The sequence below is a fragment of the Sphaerodactylus townsendi genome, linkage group LG09 (assembly GCF_021028975.2).
Source record: "Sphaerodactylus townsendi isolate TG3544 linkage group LG09, MPM_Stown_v2.3, whole genome shotgun sequence".
NCBI classification, from domain to species: Eukaryota; Metazoa; Chordata; class Lepidosauria; order Squamata; family Sphaerodactylidae; genus Sphaerodactylus; species Sphaerodactylus townsendi.
This window is the reverse complement of record NC_059433.1, coordinates 429,061-442,170: the sequence shown is the minus strand read 5'-3', so window position 1 is coordinate 442,170 and position 13,110 is coordinate 429,061. Positions and strand designations below refer to the sequence as shown.

At 50.7% G+C, this 13,110-nt stretch overlaps 1 protein-coding gene across 2 annotated transcripts; it reads left to right on the top strand.

Annotated features, from left to right (window-relative positions):
• The first annotated feature begins 7,442 nt into the window (after positions 1-7,442).
• On the top strand, positions 7,443-11,708 carry ZNF622 (zinc finger protein 622). 2 transcript variants are annotated; one of them, XM_048507225.1, is made up of 3 exons: positions 7,443-7,630; positions 8,637-9,240; positions 11,265-11,708. In XM_048507225.1, exons 2-3 carry the CDS (start codon positions 8,639-8,641, stop codon positions 11,581-11,583), a joined length of 921 nt encoding a protein of 306 aa, XP_048363182.1. In that variant the 5' UTR covers positions 7,443-7,630; positions 8,637-8,638; the 3' UTR covers positions 11,584-11,708. The 2 variants fall into 2 exon arrangements, with proteins under 2 accessions (XP_048363182.1, XP_048363181.1); XM_048507224.1 differs by having other exon boundaries at positions 7,444-7,630; positions 8,637-9,251; positions 11,270-11,598.
• The last annotated feature ends 1,402 nt before the right edge of the window (positions 11,709-13,110 follow it).

Here is a 13,110-nt window from a genome sequence, read left to right as displayed (position 1 = left end):
TGGCTGCGCTGATATCTCTTTCCCTCCCTCTCTGAACTAAGGACTCTGCTGCATGAGACTGGAATTATTTCTGACCTCCCAAGACAAACTGCACATTACGTTTCAGTTTCCCTCATTACGGGAGTAATTAGATCCGTGCCTTTAAGCAGAGGTGGGATTCAACCAGTTCTCATCACTTCTCTAGAAGTGGTTACTAATTTTTTTCTGAGTGCCGAGAAGGGCTTACTAAAGCAACCTCCCTGCCCAATAGGGACTGGAGGTGCATGTGTGTGTGGTGGCACCACTGTTTGAATCCCACCACCATCAGAACCTGTTATTAAAATGTTTGGATGGTCAAAGAAAAAAATCTGAGATAAGGCAGTGCGAAGCTCTGAATCTGGGAGTTATGGGGAGAAATAGAAGTAAATCACAGCTACCATTGTAGCATACTTAACAAACTTCTGCCGTTTACTGCCCCTGATCTCCCAAGGGAAGGCAATTGTAAGCCTCTGTGAAAGTCTTCACGGTTGAAAAAAGTGGGGTATAGAAACGAACCTTTTCTTTTGCTTGGAAGATAAATTAACAACATCAGAATTACAACAGGGGAGGTGAGTAGTCAGATAAGGACTGATTCCAAAGCTTTGTCCTTCTTGCAAGGGAATGTCTTGAAAAACCCAACATGCTGCCCATGGTGATAACAAGCATTAGGCTGGTAACTTCAAGGGTGTGAGTCGGGGTGGGCCGTGGCCATCCTTATTAGGAGGTCTGGGCACGCGGTAGAACGATAGGAGTGAGTTCCAGCACAATGGAAGGCTGAACATACTCCGACAAAGCTAACTTTAGAAAAGGGAACTTTATTGATTTATGTCGCCCTAACCACAGGGGGCTGGAACTGAACTGGGGATTCTTGTCCTCAGTTCCAGTATTTATTTATTCCTAAACCCGATAGCAACCAATCAACTCCCTCTCCCCGTCTCTGGTCTCTCATCTGCTGGGAAGCTCTGCTGGGATGTGGCTTCCCAGCTCATTTTCCCGCTGCATTGCGAAAAGGCGAGAACTGGTGCTTGCTGGGAGTTGTAGTCCTGACAATATCTATATTTATGATTAACGACCTGATTCATCTTGGAAATGTCCTACCGGCCGGTCTCCTACCTCTCCATTAAGCAAAGTATGAAGCCTGCCTTCAGTGGGACAATGCTCTGTAGGCGAACCTCTCCAAGGGTGAATTCCACAAAGGGAAACTGGATTTCCTGGGCTGCAGGATCTCGGCAGCTGGAATTGAGATGGACCCTCACCCGGGGAAGGTGTGGGCAGTGGTGGAGTGGAAGGCTCCATGTACAAGAAGGTAGCTCCAGTCTCCTCATATTCTGCAATTTTTATTACGATTTTATTCCCCATTTTGCCCCAATCATTCCCCCCCCCCCCCCCCACAGACCTACTCAAAACCATGAGGAAGGGCCTGGACTGGTCACCCAAGTATCAAAATGCTTTTGAGGCATTAAAAAAACTGTTTGCTAATTTCCCAAGAGTTCCCAAATAGAGTCTTCAGAGCCAAGATGGCCCCAAGGTTGGCAGCAGAGAGGAGCCACCTGGCTTCCTGCCCCAATGAGGTAACTGACTGTCCTTCTGACAACCCTCAAGCTTCCTGGTTCAAGTTGGGACCCCTTGGTCCTTCAAGCTCCTCGTGGCATGAAGCCACCCCTTGGCATCTCCCATCAACCAGATCCAGTCAACCAGTGTCTGAATGGTTCTGGATCAGGGCCCACTGCAACACTTCCCTGTCCAGTCCACCCTTAAATACATTCACAAGCATCATCTCGGGCCACCCCTGCACTCAACTGGCCAAGCGTCTGAATTCCACAGCATACTCCACCACCAACGAAGACCCTTGTTTCAGGCGCCGAAACTGCATGCAAGCGCTCTCTTCTTTGCATTAGATCTTCAAATCAGTGCCACAGGGCCAACATGATCTGGTCCAAGTTCTGAAGTTCAAGGGGCTCCCCTCCAAAAAGATCGACAAACCAGGCAGCCACCTCTCTCTTCAGAAGCACTCAGCTCACCCCCAAAAGGAAAGCATGGTCCCAATCTCCCACGCCCCCTGCTACCTGTATCCGTCCAGTCAAACGACGCCTTCAACCCTCAGCTGGTTCCCACCCAGGGCACCCAAAGGGCAGCAGAATTCTTCCTGGTGGTCCCGGCATGTCCAGGGAGAGGGGGCTGGACTGGGCCCCCTCCTTTGGGACCTGGTTGGTATGGCACCCTCCCAGCAGCCCTTGCCAGTGGCGGTGGGGCCTGTTGCAAATGGAGGGCCTCCGCCTGTTTCATTGTCTCCTTCATGCCTTGCTGCTCTTCACCCAACCCTTGCTGGAGCATCTCTTCTCTGCTTCCAAGCATCACAAATCCTGACCCGTCAGGTTAGCCTGTTAGGCTGCTCAGCCTTCTTTGAATATGGCCGCAGTGCCTGCTCCACACCCCTTCTTCATGGGCGCCTGCAGCCATGACGCCCGAGTCTGCAGGAGTGGCGAGGCCAACATGCCTGGTGCCTGCACCACCCCTTTGTCTCCAATCCCTGGATCAAGTCAGGTGTCGGCCGGCCCACTGTCCCCACCGTGGGGCATCTCTCCGTTGCCGTCCTTGTCATGAGTAGGGGAAAGGGTACCTCCATTTGCATTTGGGTTGCTGGCCGTCTCTTGTCTATGTACCCTTGCAGGAAGGGCAGTTCTTGGTAGTTCTGGCAAACTGTTGCACCCCAGATTGATCAATAACAAGTCTCTAGTTCCAGTTGATTTCTTTATTATGAAACAGCATCAGGAATAAACATGTAGACTTTTATTGCCAGAACTTGGCATAGCCAATATTGCAAACATCATTTTACCCTACGACACTCATACGTCCTGTCACCCTGCCCCAGCCAGCCAGTTCCTAAGAGGGGATGGCACCTCTCCAGTCCCACGGTCTGCTGAAAGGAGAAACTGTCTTCCCCCACCAGGGCCAAAACAACCTACATTCCACATGACTGAGAGAGCTGCAATAGCAGGTGGCTACCGAGCTGATAATGGGCCTGAGGAAAGGAAAGGGAGGGTCTGAACAGAAGCAGGTGCCCAGGGCCCCGGCAGGAGGTGAAGCAGCGTGGCAGGGTCCAGCGGGTTGATCATGACAGCCTATTGACTTCAGTGGATTTTAAAGAGTGTAACCCTGCAAAGGGGGCTAAAATAAATACTTTGCATTTAAGTTTATGGGAAGGCAGGAGGTAGACAAGTTCCTAAAGTGTAAGGATGTGTTGCTGGTGACCGAGATCAGGTGAATTCATGCCACAGTGCTCCCTATTTTGATGTATAGGGCAGTGAAGAAAGTGGACAGAAAGAAAGTAAATTCCTTTGAAATGTGGTGTTGGAGGAAAGATGTACAGATACCCTGGCCTGCCCAAAAGACAAATCAGTGGGTCCTAGATCAAATGAAGCCTGAACTCTCCCTATAAACTAATGTTATTAAAGTGAGACTATTGTATTTTGGTCACATTGTGAGAAGACAAGAATAAGGCTGTGGACCTTTTTTTAAAATTTGGGTTTAACAGATCTGAATTTTTTTTGGAAAATCTAAAAAAAACCCCAAATCTCCACATCATTATGGGTCTTTTTCTCCTGGTTTTCTTCAAATTTCTGAAAATTAAATCCTATGGGAAACTTTGTAGGGCTTGGGGGGCACTTTTTAAAAGAAGAGCCACCACATTTGCTGTGCAGCTGCTGGTGCCTCTCCTTACAAAAACCCTGGAGTTTGGTGAAGGAAGCTGGAAGGAAGGATCCATCTCCTTTGGGGTGTATATGACTGGACTCCCTGACCCGATCGTCACTAGACTAAAGGGTTCTTGTAAGGCAGCGGTTCTCAACCACGACCCTTTAACACAGTTCCCCATGTTGTGGTGACCCCCAACCCTAACATTTATCCATTTTACAGATGGAGAACAGTGATGCAGAGAGTCTTAGGCGACCCCTGGGAAAGGGTCATTCGACCCCCAAAGGGGTCGCGACCCACAGGTTGAGAACCGCTGTTGTAAGGAGAAGCACCAGCGGCCACACTGCAAATTTGGTGCCTCTCCCTTAAAAAAATAGGCTCGCCAGAGCCCTGCCAAGTTTTCCCATTAACTAACATAGGAAGTGCCTCTCCCGATGAGAACTCCCACAGACACTGGGCCAGCAGGGGGCAGGGGCGATCATTACACCCTGGCACCGCCCACGGTGGCCCCCTCCCCTCCGGCGGAATCCCCCTCCGGACGCTGTGCCTGCCCTCCGCCCCCCCTTCCCCGGCGGCAGGCGGCGGCTGGCTCCGTTCCCAGCTTGCCCCTCGGCTTTTCAGCCAGGCGGAGGCAGCTCCTGCCGCCGCCTCCTCCTCCTCTCCTCCTCCTCCAGGCGGGGAAGCGCGGGCCGCGGCGCGCAGAGAGAAGGCGGGGCTTGCAGCCAGACGGCCCTCCCTCTGGCCGGGGCAGCCACTCAGCAGACGCGCCCCGCCCCCTCCCCAGGCTGGGCGTTCGGCGGCCACACGTGCGGGCTGGACGGGCCCCGGCGAAGGGGCGGGAGGCAGAGGCCGCGGGAGGAAGGGGCGGGGTTGAGCCCCGCTGAAGAACAGGAAGGGAATAAAGGGCGGGCGGGGTGGAAACGCCTGGAGGAAAGAGCGCGGGAGTTCCAGGGGGGAGAGTGGACGGGGAGGCTGGGCTGCCGAGGGGGGGCAGAGCCCCAGTTCCAGAGGCTGGCAGGGGGCTTCTCTCGCCGCTCTCCGCATCTTCTGGCAGTCGCCAGGCAAGCTGTGGCTCAGAGGGCCGACTCACTGAGTCCGCTCCGCAGAGACCGGGAGTGCGGCCGGAGCAGGTTCCAGCATCAGGGCAGGGGAAGGGGGGGCTGGCCACAGGGCCCCCAGGGGGGACCCCTCCCGGGGCGCAGGGCAGCACTTTTTGTTGCATGGGCGTTTTGTGGTGGAATGCCAATTTTACACCCTCCCAATTGAGAAAAACTGGTGCCTAAAAAATTGGACCCCGTGCCCCAAACTTAACCCAACTATGAGTGCCTCTAGCTCAAGAAACAGCCCCGACCCTGAAAAGACTTCCCAAAAGTGCAGCGTTGCTGAAATATTTTCCTACCATTGTGAGAGTGGTGGGGAAATTTGCCTCCGCTCAATTCTTTGGTCTAAGGTTGCAGTTTTTTCTCTTAACGTTTCCAATGGAGGAACAATTCCAATGGAAGAACCCCTCAGAGGCTTAATGAAGCGCTGTGTGCATTACTGTGAATCCAACAGACTGACAATTAATTATGAAAAAACCAAGGTTTGGGTCTTCTCCAGGCGTTTTAAGAAGCTCACCTGGGCAATGAAAAGCACCCAAATCGAACAGGTTAAGTGCTATAAATACCTCGGCCTTTCATTCTCCTATAACCTTTCATGGGCAACCCAGAGGGAGGCCGCTCTCCTAGCTACATCTAACAGTATGTCAGCACTACTACGTGTCTTTTACAGCAGTGGCCACTCCTTTATCCCTCCTGCCCTCAAATTTTTCAATCCCAAAGTCGCCTCAAGATTGCTTTATGGAGTCCCAATTTGGATTCAAGCTATTAACCACTCCTTGAATTCTCTTCAATCCAAATATTTGCACAAGATAACTGGACTCCCAAATTGCGTGCCCTATGCAGCCCTTTGTCTGGAATTAGGTCAAAACTCCTTGGAATCAGCCGCTTGGCTGAGGACCTTTAGATTCTGGCTGCAAATTCAGTTTCCCTCAGACTGTAATTCCCTGGTCCACCGTCTGCTCTCTGACACCCATTCCAACCCCTGGTTTTCCATAATCGAGGAAAAAAATGGCTGCTATTGGACTTTGCCCTTTGTCCTATTCAGAAGCTTATAGGAAATTAAAAGGCCAACTATTGGATAGAGAGTTCTCTACCCTAATCACCGCAGCCAAGAAAACGTGCTCCCCCCTGTATTTTTCTCTCCCATTTGAACGGGGCCACTTGGCACACTACCTGAATTGCTTAATAAACCCTGTTCAAAGGAGAGCCATAATTTCCGGGCTCTGTGGCCGTGGTCTGGTGGATCTTGTTCCTACCGTTTCGCCTGCATCTGTGGCTGGCATCTTCAGAGGTGATAACTCACAGTGGTGTATCACTGTGTGCACAGAGTTTGCAGGAGTCTATTGCATAGGAACCACAAAACACAGCATTCAGACTCGTATTGAGCACGAAAGACACTGTCAGCTTAACCATCCTGAAAAATCTGCAGTTGCAGACCATCTCTTAAACAAAACTGGACATAACATTTTATTTGAGATCACTGAAATTCTGGGCAATTCAGAAGGTTACTTTGTCAGACTGCACAGGCAGGCCATTGAAATTCACAAACATCAAGACAACTTCAACAGGAAAGAAGAGACTCTGAGAATTAAAAAAGCTTGGCTACCAGTACTTAAAAACAAAGGCCAAGGGCGTGCTAAATTCATGAGCAATGGACTCCACCCAAGCACAGGATTTGCATTCACCCATACTGCTGCTGCAGGGCATGAAAAGGTGAATCACTCCCTGGACTGATAAGCCCCACCCGCAATACAACCACATCTTTGCATAACAAGTTCCATCCAAACACTTACTGATTGGTTCCCCACCCTGGGACATGGACAATATACCCCACTAAAACATTTCCTTCTCTCTGGACACCGTGTGTAACAGACTCCCCTCTGTGATACACCTCTGAAGATGCCAGCCACAGATGCAGGCGAAACGGTAGGAACAAGATCCACCAGACCACGGCCACACAACCCAAAAAAGCCACCAGAACCAACACACTGTCAGGGGGGGGGGGGATCTGACGCAATCTCTGTTGGAACAATTGCTGAGGGGTACCTGAGGCAATTGCTACCGCAAAGGTGAACAGGAATCTTGTGGCACCTGGACACCTGGAAGAATCTGGGGGGGGGGGGGGGGGGGGAATCAAGTGACAGCTGAGTTTTAGGGACGCCTGGGGGTTTTCGAGGCAAGCGGCTCTCAGTGGTGGCACGCCCCCGCCCCACCTGCCCCGCCATCCATCCTGGTCGCCCTCGGACGGGGGTCTCCCCCGTAGCGAAGGGTGGTCGAGGGGCTCCGTGCGCTCAGTGCGGGCGGGTGGGGTGGCCAGCCTCCAGGCCCCCGGGACTGCAGATGAGTGGAGGGCGGTGCACAGAGGGGGCGGGGGTCTTGCAGCGCAGCCGTACGCCGAAGAAGGCAGAGAGAAAAACGTCATGACGGGAAACCCCAACCTGAGCAGGACCACCGGCCCCGCCCACCCGGCTCCGCCTCAGCCTCCGGGGAGGGCAGACCCGGCGCGGGCGGGGGAGGACCCAGGCCACGCCTCTCCGGCGGCGGCGGCGGCGGCGGCGGCGCGAGGGTCCTGCGGCTCCCCGCCTGCAGCGCACTGAGTCCTCCGGGCCCGCAGGGGGCGCTCGCAGCGGAGGAAGCGGAAGCCGCTCTTCCCTGGCCGGATCGGGCGGCGGCGGCGGCGGCGGCCGGTCTCTTGGCCTGCGGAGGCTGGGCTTGGGGGGTCTCTGCCGGGGTGGCGTCCGCTGGGCTTTGCTCTTCCAGCGCCGCGGCCGCTTCGCTTGGGAATCGAGCGGCGCCGCCAGCCCAGCTCTGCCCTCCAGGTAGGAGCTTCGACACAACAGCCCTACGGGGTCGGCCAGGCGGAGGAGCCCCCCCCCCAAGAACCTGGGCGGCAATGGGGCGCCGCTGAGAGCGCGCGCTGGTGAGGGAGGGGCTGCCCCCCCCCCGGGTGTGGTGATCTCGGCCTGGCCCCTCAGGCTCTTCTCAGGGGTCCGGGTGGACTGCGCGGCTGAAGCCCAGGAAAAGGGCCGTTCCCATCTGTTTGTAAACTGAGCTCTGAAATGAGACGCGCGACTTCGGGTTTCCTTTGCACCTGGCAGCCGAGGCCTCCTGCTCACACAGAGCAGTTAAAGGAGTCAGCTTGTACCTGGGCTGCGCCCCCCCCCGAGCCCCCCCCCCCAATCTCTGCGCCTAGAAAACACGCACATCGGTAAGGAACAAGGGTCGCATCCTTCCTAATACGCTGGTTTTCTGTAGAAGAAAAACAGACGTACAGAGTAGCATTTGCCTGTGTCTCCCCCCCATGCCTGCAGCGTACAGTCCAGGTGGAAGTGCTGCTTGGGAGACCAAAGTATTAGCCAAACCTGAGAGCATCTGGTTCGCCTTTGACAATCTGCTTCCAGTATTCAGCTCTTTATAAGCAAGGGGCAGAATACTGGTAGGATGCAGGTAGGATTTAGGCATTTGCCTTCCAGACCTACATGACCTTTGCCGCCCTGTGTTTGGGTGCTGAATCTTCCCTCCCTCTCACTTTCCCACTTCTTGGCAAGCCACAAAACCAGAAGGTTATCAACAGTTTGATAGGCTGCCACAAAGGAGGTGTGTTGCAGGCGGGTTAATCAAAATATGCAAATATGGTTAAATCAGTAAGGCTAAGTGTCAACTGGCTTTTGCCAGCAGTTTGGTTTTGGTCCTTGCATGAGTACAACCACAGAAATCTGCAGGATAGACGTCTTATTCCCCTGTGGCTACATTAAGCTGAATTCCCAGGGGTTTTTCCCTGGCTGTCTGCCTTCTTTTAGCATATTTGCTCATTCTCCATTCCAGTCATGGCATCTTATACCTGCATCACTTGCTGTGTGGCCTTCAAGGACGCTGAAGTCCAGCGCGCCCATTACAAGACTGACTGGCACCGATACAATTTGAAGCGGAAAGTTGCCAAGATGCCTCCGGTCACTGCAGAGAACTTCCAGGAGCGGGTTCTGGCTCAGAGGTCTGGCCTGGAGCAACAGAGCCAAGCCACGCCAACCTACTGCACAGCTTGCAGCAAGCGCTTTTCCAACTTCAGTGCTTACGAGAACCATCTCAAGTCCAAGAAGCACATGGAGCTTGAAAAGAAAGCCGTGCAAGCGGTTAGCAAGAAGGTGGAGCTCTTGAACGAGAAGAACCTGGAGAAAGGGCTTTCTCAAGATAACGTGGACAAGGATGCTGTGAATGCTGCTATCCAGCAGGCCATCAGATCCCAGCCGTCGTCCTCACCAAAGAAGACCTCACTGTCAGCTAGTGAGGCTGCTGGTTCTCCAGTGGCCACCGAAAGCCGCAACTCACAGAGGAGTCGAGAATGGGGGGAGAAACCACCCCGAGTCCAATGGTTTAAACAGCAGGCCAAGAAGCTGACGAGGGAGTCTGACATGGAAGGAGAGGAGGAGGAGGAGGAAGAAGGTAACTGAGCAAGAGCAGTTGACTCCAGCAAGAAATAGGGATTGATTTATCTGCTTATTAATTACACTATGTCCCACCCTTCTCTCCATCAAGGGAGCTAGAGTGGCTTACATTTTATCCTCCCAGCGACCCTTTGAGGTAGGTTAGGCTGAAAGAGAGTGAGTGGCCCAGGGCCCCTAGCGAGTTTCCATGGCAGTGCGGTGGTTTGAACCTGAGTCTTCCAGATCCTAGTCAGACACTCCAACCACTATTTTTATTTATTTATTTATTATTTGATGTGATATTCCGCCCTATCCCCGAAGGGGTGTGAATGCTATTAATAGAATACTTCACACTGGGCACTGGAAGCCTTTTCCAGGTGGTGGGAGTCATTGCAGACCTGTCGGCTACGCAGATTTTTCTGTTGCTTGAAGTGTTTCCACGCCACAGCCAGGAATTATCTTGGGAGGCATGGAACCTGCTCGCTGGGGCAGTCCAGGTACTGAGTGGCTCTGCTTCTTACAGACTGACCCAAAGGCATTACAAGATAGCTGGGGGCATGGCAGGATTTCCCATCTCAGAACTAGTGTTTAATTTGTGTCGGTCTATCATAGAAATCATGTTGTCCTGTCCAGCTCCATTCCCAATCATTCCATCATAAGATCGATTATGTCCTAAGTTTCCCTTGGACCATCCCTGGCGAAGCTTCCTTTTCCACTTTTATAGCCATCCAGTTGGGGTAACGAAAGCTGACTCCATTTGGTCCTTTTTTGTAGTTAAGCTATTTTTATTTGTACTTTGACAACCCTCTAGTAGTGTAATCCTATCCTTGCAGTAGGTGAACAACACCTTATAGACGTTGCCATTTTTTCAGTATTACTGTGGCAGAGCACAGAAATGTACCTCAGCAACACAGTAGCCACACAAAACTGTACTCTGAACCAGTTAACAGATGCTGTGGACTGGAGGATGGGTTCAAATGTGACTGTTGGAGTGTCAGCTGGGTCATGAGTGTAAGAAGTTGTGAGAAGGAAAGAAGGGTTAGTTTAGAAAGAGTGTAATTTTAAAATCCATGAAGATATCAGACCTTTAGTTAAATTCTTAGTTAAATTGGAACTGTTCTACAAAAGGGTTACGTTATCTCAGTGAGGTTCACTATGTAACTTGGTTGCAGCAGAGGGCTGTGTTTTATGTTATAAACCTGTCGGAGAGATGCTAAAGCATTTACCTCAGTTTCTTTTTAAAAAATATATACTTTGTTCACATTTAGAAAAATAAACCATCTCATGCCTGTTAGTTTATCTCTGTCATTGGTTCAGGCTTGGGTGGGTTTTTCTTCTGGCTCAGATTCTATCTCCACAGACAGTTTTTAATTTCCCACTGAGAACCCAGGTGCAGTGGGATTGGCAGGAAATTACCTGGCAGGAAAAATCCTGTGAGGTGGCAACTTGCCTCCAGGAAATCCATCACAGCTGCACACAATTCTCTCCTTTGGCCTTGCTTTAAAAGTCTGTCTCCCAGAATTGCCAACTAGTTCTATATCTGTCCTGGAAACTTTTGCCAGTTTGTTGAAACTTTCTCAATTGTATTGGCCAGTGAAGAGGACAGAACTCTCTAGGGGTTTAATTCCACCATCTAATTGCAGTTATTTTTATAATTACTCATGAGTTGGTTACGTTGAATTATTGTCATAGCAGTGAAGAGACCCAGCATGGTGTAGAGATTAAAGTGTCAGACCAGACTCTGGGAAACCCTACTGCACCATGAAAACTTTATGGGTGATTTAGGTCACGCGCTCTTAGCCCTGATCCCAATTAATATCTGGATGGGAGACCTCCAAGGAATACCGGAGTTATGATGCAGAGGCAGCCAATAACAACCCATCTCCCATTATTGCCTTGGAAACCTTACAGGGTCTTCATAGGTCAGCTGGGACTTGCCAGCAAAGAAGGAAAAAGGTAGAGTACGTGTCCTTTTAGTTCTGTTTTTTAATTGTGGAAAAGCTGTCTTTATCCTTTCGCTATAATTTGGTTTGGAAGGTTGGGAAGACATCAGTTCGGATGAGGATGTAGAGTCTGAAGAAGAGCAGAAACAGGAAAGAAACAGTGAGGAAGTCGAAGAGAGCGGGGCTGGGCGAGGCCATCTCAGTCCTGAGGCCACCCCAGTGACAGACTGCTTGTTCTGCTCCCACCATTCCAGCTCCCTCATGAAAAACGTGGCCCACATGACAAAGGTGCACAGTTTCTTTATCCCAGATATAGAATATCTTGTGGATCTCCGAGGGCTGATTAAGTACTTAGGTAAGTCTGTGAAAGCTTCGCCACCCTTAACCATGTCCATTTTGAGAGACTAACACAGCATTACTCTGCATTTTTCTTACTCCCACTATGCCTTGCTGGATGGGTAGAACCAAGAAGGAAACAATTCTTATGGATAGTTTTCAGTGGAAAAACCATCAGTTGAGAAGGGGTTGAAGATTCATAGAATCATAGAGATAAAAGAGACCACAAGGGCCATCAAGTCCAATCCCCTGCAGTGCAGGAACACACAAAGCACTCCCAACATATGCTGATCCAGCCTTTGTTTAAAAACTTCCAAAGAAGGAGACTCCACCACTCTTCGAGGCAGTGAATTCCACTGTTGAACAGCCCTGACGGTCAGGAGGTTCTTCCTAATGTTTAGGTGGAATCTCTTTTCCTTCACCTTGAATCCATTACTCCATGTCCTTGTCTCTGAGGCAGCAGAAAACAACCTTGCTCCCTCTTCTACATGACATAAATATTTAAACATAGCTTTCATGTTCTCCCCTGAACCTTCGCTTCTCCAGACTAAACATCCCCAGCTCCCTAAGTCTCTCTTCATAGGGCATGGATTCCAGACCTTTTACCATTTTGGTTGCCTCCTCTGGGCATGTTCCAGCTTGTCAGTATCCATCTTAAATTGTGGTGCCCAGAACTGAACACAGTAATCTTGGTAAGGTCTGACCAGTGCAAAGTAGCTGGTCAGTGCAGTTATTTCCCTCAATCTCTTACTGATACATCCCAGAATTGCATTGACTTTCTTGGCTGCCATACCATACTGCTGACTGATGTTTAGTTTGTGAACACCCAGACTTTCAGACCCCTTTCACTGTTGTCAAGCCAGGTGACACCCATCCTAAATCTGCATTTCGTTTTTTCTGCCTAAGTGAAGAATCTTACATTTATCTCTGTGAAAATTCATTTTGTTAGTTTTGGCCCAGCTCTCTAATCTGTAAGAGCCTGTTGGATCAGAACCTGCTGGTCCATCTCGTCCAGTATGCAGGATGTGAAAGCAAAGGCCTGCTGCTGCTGCTGCTCCTGAGCACCTGGTCTGCTAAGACATTTGCAATCTCATATCAAGGAGGATCAAGATTGGTAGCCATAGATCGACTTCTCCTCCATAAATTTGTCCAACCCCTTTTAAAGCTATCCAGGTTAGTGGCCATCACCACCTCCTGTGGCAGCATATTCCAAACACCAATCACACGTTGCATGAAGAAGTGTTTCCTTTTATTAGTCCTAATTCTTCCCCCCAGCATTTTCAATGCATGCCCCCTGGTTCTAGTATTGTGAGAAAGAGAGAAAAATTTCTCTCTGTCAACATTTTCTACCCCATGCATAATTTTATAGACTTCAATCATATCCCCCCTCAGACATCTCCTCTCCAAACTAAAGAATCCCAAACGCTGCAGCCTCTCCTCATAAGGAAGGCGCTCCAATCCCTCAATCATCCTTATTGCCCTTCTCTGCACTTTTTCTCTCTTCGATATCCTTTTTGAGATGTGGCGACCAGAACTGAACACAGTACACAGTCGCACCACTGCTTTATATAAGGGCATGACAATCTTTGCAGTTTTATT